Here is a 6,846-nt window from a genome sequence, read left to right as displayed (position 1 = left end):
AAAATAGGTTGTAAGAATTATCTGGGTTTACTTTCCCACTGAGAACCAGCAGGGACCAGCCTGCTTTAAGTTTCTTTCCATTTTATTCTATAGGCTATCCAGCCTTAGGCCTGGACTGTTTTGCACCAGAATATCAACAATACATAGTGCTTGACTTTGGTGATACATCACACTGCTGGCAATGAGAAAGGATACATTTCCTTATTGAAGTGATACCAAAATATCCAGGTAGATGGATATGCTGTCACCAAATAGTATCTAAACTAGCGGTATAGCACAAAAGTAATGCGAAGGCCAAAATGATGATGATTAGGATTTACATCCAAGCAACAGATATTGCTGCCCCTTGCCTTCTTGTGATCAAAGGGCTGTTATTTCTGCAAACTGAAACATAAAATTGTGCATCTTCCAGTTCTTTAGGGCAGGGCTCTCTATACGTGGCAACTTTAAGACTTATGAACTTCAACTCCCAGCATTGGTAGCCGAGGAATTCTGGGAGTTGAAATCCAAGTCTAAACTTGCCAAGTTTGGAGATCCCTATTTTAGGGGAATAAGAAAGGGGAGAGATCAATAAATATCTGATTTATTCTAAGGAATCGGTAACGATTGTACATACTACAGCTCACAAATATACACAACTGAGGGTGTAAGGCACAAATTTACATGTGGGGTAAAATCATGATGTATTCCCATCAAAACAAACTCTGTGCGGTAAAACTGAATACTATGCTAGGAGAAACCAGTGTGAGGATGAATTTGCACAGTGTGTTTTTGTTTGTTGTTTTGTCATGTCACATGCAAGGATGAAATTAGATGGCAGAAATAGAGTGGGTGCCTTCCCAGAAAGGATCAACTACTGACAAAAACTGTGTTTCATGGCACTGGGGCCTGGAAGTAGAGTGTTCAAAGAATTTATTTAGGAAGAAAAGAACTTAAGGGGAAAATGGTGTAGTGAAAGGTTTCTTCCTTGGTTTGCAACCTGACCTTAAAAGCTGGAAGCCAGCCTGCAGAATAGACCCACACTGAAGTAAGCATTTCCCTCTAGTTTGTCTTCCAGAAAGAGATCAGAGAGTTCAAACACAAAAGTTCGGAATTCCATCTCCAACTTATTTAACTCAGTGAATTTATTGGAAAAATAAAAAGAGTTTTAATTACTCTAGTTAATGGGGTTTCACGTTAAATAGGCATAATTTTCAATGTATTTTGTTTTTCCTTCTGGAAAGAATTGCTCATATGATGGTAGGCATAAGTAATTTCCTTAGGATTTAAAAAAAGACAAAAAAGATGAACAATAAATAATCATAGTTACTTGCGTTAACAGTCACATGTTATTCATTAAGAGAGAAGAGTAGCAATAACCTATGACAGAGTTGTTCTTGCCCAACATGGCAAATCTGCTATAATCAAAAGACTGTAACACTGATGGGCTTTCACAGTACCTGCATATAGTTAAGAGTCTGTCACGGTTCAGTAAGAGTTAGCTTAAACAATAGGTTTCCTTTTGTCTTTTTATGAATTGTTCCTTTCTCAGGGCATTTTTGCTTTCAAAGCACTCATTTCCCAGTTCTAGGATGCTCTGTGCAGTTAAAAGTGAAGGATCACAGTCCTCTTTCGTGTGTGTGCTTTTGGCTCAATGTTTGCAGTTAGTCTTTTGAGTGAAGAGCTGTCGTATTGTGGGGGTGGGTCCTACAGTTGCAAACCATAGACTGTATGGCCCAATTCCTTAAAAACATTCCACTTTTCCCCAGAGCAGAATGTCCTTCAGCTTTGCAGTTTCTTGGTCAGTTGAAACTAGCATTGCCTTTGCTGAATCCTGGTTTTTAAGGATATTCCATGATCCACAGCTGTGCCCCCCACCCCACCCACGGTGATTATGTACATGCATCATTAGGCTTCATGGATGCTGATAGAGGGGAAAAGGAGGGCTTAGGGGGTACATCGGGTTTTAATGATGGTGTGCGTTTCAACCCTGATCTTGTCAGCGAGTTGTACGTGGTGAGACTGGGCTGCCTAGAAACAGTCACAGTCTGACCCTGAGCTGCATGGACTTGCATGGAGTCCACTCTCTGTGGAGCAGGAGGAGGGTTGTCTCCCCTGCCAAAACTCTGATTTCTTGAAAGATGGGAGGAATTAGAAGAATTAGTGTTATTTCTTTTGAGTGTTGATGTTTGGTGATTTCTCGTAAGCGAGTTCGTAGGGTAGTTTCTCTTGTAGTCCACGTTATAAGCAGAAGAATGCATCTCCAATCGCTTCCCTAGACTACTCTGAGCAAGAGAGGACCCAGGGGGACCAAGAGAAGCTTCCCTCTGGGGGACTTTTGGTGGCATGCTATCCAGGTTTTCCACAAGATTTATCCCATGATTGGGGCTCTTGCCACTGAGATGCTCTTTTATGGTTTTGTACTCAAGAGTAGCATTTTGGTCCTCCATGGCCATCTGTGCCACATCACTCATTTTAGGCTGATCAACATATTCATGCTGATAGCTTTGCTGAGAAATAGGCAGGACTACAACGCTTGAGATGTGACTGGGAGAAGCTCTCAGAGGAAGGTCTGTGGGAATCACAGGTGACGCCATAGGGGGGATATCTTTTGTGCAGGCATTGATGAGATTCTGGTTTCTCTCCCAATCTCTGCTGCCACGGCTTGGCTTCCTCTTCTGCTGAAGTGTCGGGGTGGACTCTGGAGTAGGTAAAGCAGCCAAGTCCAGATGATGTTGGTCAGCTTTGATGAGCATCTTGGCTGTGCTTCCTGGAGTAGCAAGCTTACCATTGTGCATCAGAGGGGTGAGAATGGCTTCAGGCTTTGGCTCTTTGGACTGACTGTCTCCAAAGAGACCACTGATCTTAGTAACACTGTTCATTGAACCTCTACGAGATTGGACCAGCTCCTTCTCCTTCCTCTGCACAATGGTCACATCTCGGCGCCGATGGTCACAGATGCAGTACACTATGATCCCCGAGAAGACGGCTCCCATGACAAAGGCAAGAATGACTGCTATAGCCAGGAGGGTGACAGGAACCAACTGATCATGCCCCTTGAGATAACTTTCACGGATCACTCCTGCAACAAATATCACAAAATGGTAAGCAGAAAAGTACATGGTCACATAGAATGTTTCGTTTTAACAACATACACTAGATGTCTCTCTGGTGCTCTGACAGAATAATTGATTTGGATTATATCACATTTGGTAGAAAATTCCTCAAATGGGTGCTTTGATGTCTGTAGTGACTCTGAGTGTTGTCTCTCTACTTTCTACCAACTGGCCAGAAACCAACCGTGAGCTCTTCTGGGTACGATGTATAGTCATGTATCTAAAATGTTTTAGTAGGTCTGCATTGAACTAAGACTATATGTGAGCTCAATTTCATCTCCGTGATAATAGAACTATAACTTGCTGAACATTTGCTTAAAATGTCATAATCTTTTTGTAGATAATTTGACTATACATAGTAAAAATCTGCACTGCTATAATTAAAGTAAAAAAAAATGCAGCAGGGTGACAATGAAGCTGATTATAATAAATAATTCTCTTGGATGGCAAGGCTTTATAAAAAGCCCACATTTTTAATAATTAATTAGAATTAGAAAATAGAATTATTTTGATGAAGCTGATGTCTCATTACTCACTGTGCAATTGAAGTGCTTTTCCTTTATACAAATGTCATGAAAGATGCATGCTACATAGAAACATAGAAGATTGATGGCAGGAAAAGACCTCAAGTTCCATCTAGTCTGCCCTTATACTATTTTCATTATAAATTGAATGTTTGAAGTTTTTTGGGACCTTTTAAAGTCTTTTAATTGTAATTAATTGGATCAAATTGTTTTACTATGTATTCTATATTTGTTGTGAGCCGCCCCTAGTCCACGGAGAGGGATGGCATACAAATCCAATTAATCAATCCATCCATCAATCCAGTTACTGTGGATTTACCAACCATGTCTGCTGGTCCAAGTATCTACTACTCTTTCAGTAAAATAATATTTTCTCACATTGCTTCTGATCTTTCCCCCAGCTAACCTCAGATTGTGCCTCTTGTTCTTGCGTTCACTTTCCTATTAAAAACACTTCTCTCCTGAACCTTATTTAACCCTTTAACATATTTAAATGTTTCGATCATGTCCCCCCTTTTCCTTCTGTCCTCCAGGCTATACAGATTGAGTTCATTAAGTCTTTCCTGATACGTTTTATGCTTAAGATCTTCCACCATTTTTGTAGCCTGTCTTTGGACCTGTTCAATTTTGTCAATAATAATAATAATAATTAATAATAATTAGACTTGTATGCCGCCCCTCTACGGAGACCTATCTTTTTGTAGTTGAGGTCTCTAGAACTGAACACAGTATTCCAATATACATTGTATATTTTATGATTTTAGAAGCTGAAATGTTGTTTTAAAGACCAATTTTAAAATTAGCTCTCTGTGGAAATGATTATGCTGCAATTAGAAATTTGCTATTTCGTATAAGGAGTAATCAGCTAAGAATAACCTTCTCTAACTTTCTCACATTCAGATATCATCGTTGAGTGCCCATGTTCTTTTTCTTAAATATATGTCCTGTATGTCCTCAACAAAGTTAAAAGCAAAACCAACAAATACACAAAATGTATAACACAACAGTAAAATGAATACATTTAACATCTAATGCAGAATCAGCATCAGTGCAATAATTAAGTCAAAGGCTTAGTGAAAGAAATATGTTTTTGTCATTTTCCTAAATATGAGGCCAGTGACCCCAAAGATGTCTTTTTGAGGAGAGCTCTTCCAAGCCCAAGAATCATACTTACCAGACAACTTTGTCAGAGACAAATCACCTCTTATGGGGAAATAATAGATACCCCTGGCAATTTTTATGAATGGGTCTAATTCTCATTCACCACCAATCTCATATACTCCAATAAGTCCCATCATATTAAGCAATGCATGTGGTGAAAAAAAGATATGTCTTGTTTCTTTGTGGTGGAGATAAATATTTCTATCTGCTTCCAATGAACAAATTAACATATTTTCATATAGCAACAACAACAATCTAATGTTATTGTATTGAGGGATTCAAGGAAGCAATTCTGCAATATTGTTTTAGACTTTTAATACAATGGGATTCTCTTTAGTGAATTACTTTTACATCTATAAAACATGGTGAACTCATTACTAATGGTCTGTTTATATATTTTACCAAATAGAGCCAGGGTCAGAGACTCTAAGTGAATCTAAATGATGATCACTACAAGTGAATCTGAAACAAAATGGAGTGCAGGATTCCATTTGCTCCATTCTGTTCCCTGTCTCTTCTAATTTTTTAAATGTCGGCAACTGCATTGGTTGCGTTTTCATGTCAATGTTAGACAAACATATGTCTGCAATGTCTTAATTTGGATTTCTGGACTGGACAAAGAGTTTGAATTGATGGTCTAATTGGACTTTGTATTTTCTACAGTTTTAAGTTGGGAATCTCTCCCGCCACAAATAACTGAGATAAATCTCATAGGTAAAACAACTGTATCCCAGAATCACTTTCTAAATATGACCCAGTAAGGAAGGCTGGATCCAATGAAAAAATAATGCTCCAATTCAACCAACTGAATTCTGAAGGGCTGCATAGCTGATGAAAAGTCACCAAGTAATCTCAAGGAACAGCTGGCATCATGTAAAATCAAATTATATGATCTAACTGAACTTTATAGTATGATTTTGTTCACTTTGTAAAATATCACTAGCATTGCTGGGTTCAAAAATATTAAATATATCATGGTACTTGACATTTTCACTAGTGAAGTTAAGTTATTAAAGTAGTTCAAGCAAAAGGAGGTTTGCAATGTCTATGGACTTTACAAAAAGGGTTTTTTTTTTTTTTACAAAAAGCAGACATCAATAACAGGCAAGCACTATTCAAACTCATTACAGACTTGTTTCTGAAATCACAAATAGAAATGGCAAGATGCCAATAAAACTCTTGATGTCTAGGTTTTCTAAAAACAGACTTTAGAGAAGGATAGATGATAGTAGAAAAGCCAAGCCAAATGGCAGGCCAATTTAAGGTCAGGCACTAGTGAATGAAAACACAAACAACCTTGTCTTTGTCAAATTATAGGCTAGATGATTAATATAAATGGGGTAATTCTTGTAGTGCCATTCCTGTGGTGCTAACTGCCCTCCAAATGTTATCCAACTTAAAATTCCTATAATTCCCAGCCATGGCCACCAAAACATATCTTGGTAAAGGCATCGGATTAGAATTGTTCCTACATCTCCTGGTTTCTAGCTTGATGCCTTAAGCACTACAACAAATTATGTCTCTTGCTATGGCTTAGTGAATGAAAAATATAAAATGGCCACATCTGTAGCATAAATAACTGTTACTATCTGTAATGCTTGATTTTCTTTGCTCTAGTCGATACAAAATATTTTAATTACCTTATATTCACTGTTACATACATGTCAACAAAATTGTACCAGATGTGCCTATTTTTGGGGTGGTTGCATAATTTACTAAGGGTAGCCTTTTGTCCTTAGTTGCAGCAATCTAACAACAACCACACTGACTGCATAAAGTAGCCAAAGTGTGGGTTTCCACAAGCAGGGATCTGTCATCTTCTCCTTGTAGTTGAATTTAATATGGAGACGATCACAAGGCATAGAAGATCACCTTTCTTCTAGTCTTTACAAATGCTGGCATCCTTAGAAATGGGAGCAAGGTTTGGTAGGTGAAATACAATGGCATTTTTGGAAAGGTTGATGAGAAAGCCACCAGTTAAATGCATAACATTTCAGTGATTACAAGTTTATTTATTTATTATTAATTAATTAATTGGTTTTTTAGGCCACCCAAGCCCTTACGGA

At 38.2% G+C, this 6,846-nt stretch overlaps 1 protein-coding gene across 7 annotated transcripts in view; it reads right to left on the bottom strand.

Moving 5' to 3' along the window:
* Positions 1 to 1,106: 1,106 nt before the first annotated feature.
* SEMA6A (semaphorin 6A) overlaps positions 1,107 to 6,846 on the bottom strand; it is a 212,168-nt gene continuing 206,428 nt past the window's right edge. For all 7 annotated transcript variants that reach the window (XM_070742905.1, XM_070742901.1, XM_070742907.1 and 4 more), the window contains one exon: positions 1,107 to 3,061. In XM_070742905.1, coding sequence (XP_070599006.1) covers positions 1,872 to 3,061 — 1,190 coding nt within the window. In that variant the 3' untranslated portion in view covers positions 1,107 to 1,871. The remainder of the gene's footprint in view (positions 3,062 to 6,846) is intronic.

Source organism: Erythrolamprus reginae, chromosome 2 (assembly GCF_031021105.1).
Source record: "Erythrolamprus reginae isolate rEryReg1 chromosome 2, rEryReg1.hap1, whole genome shotgun sequence".
NCBI lineage: Eukaryota > Metazoa > Chordata > Lepidosauria > Squamata > Dipsadidae > Erythrolamprus > Erythrolamprus reginae.
Note: the sequence above shows the minus strand (reverse complement) of the source record. Positions and strands in the feature narration are given on the sequence as shown.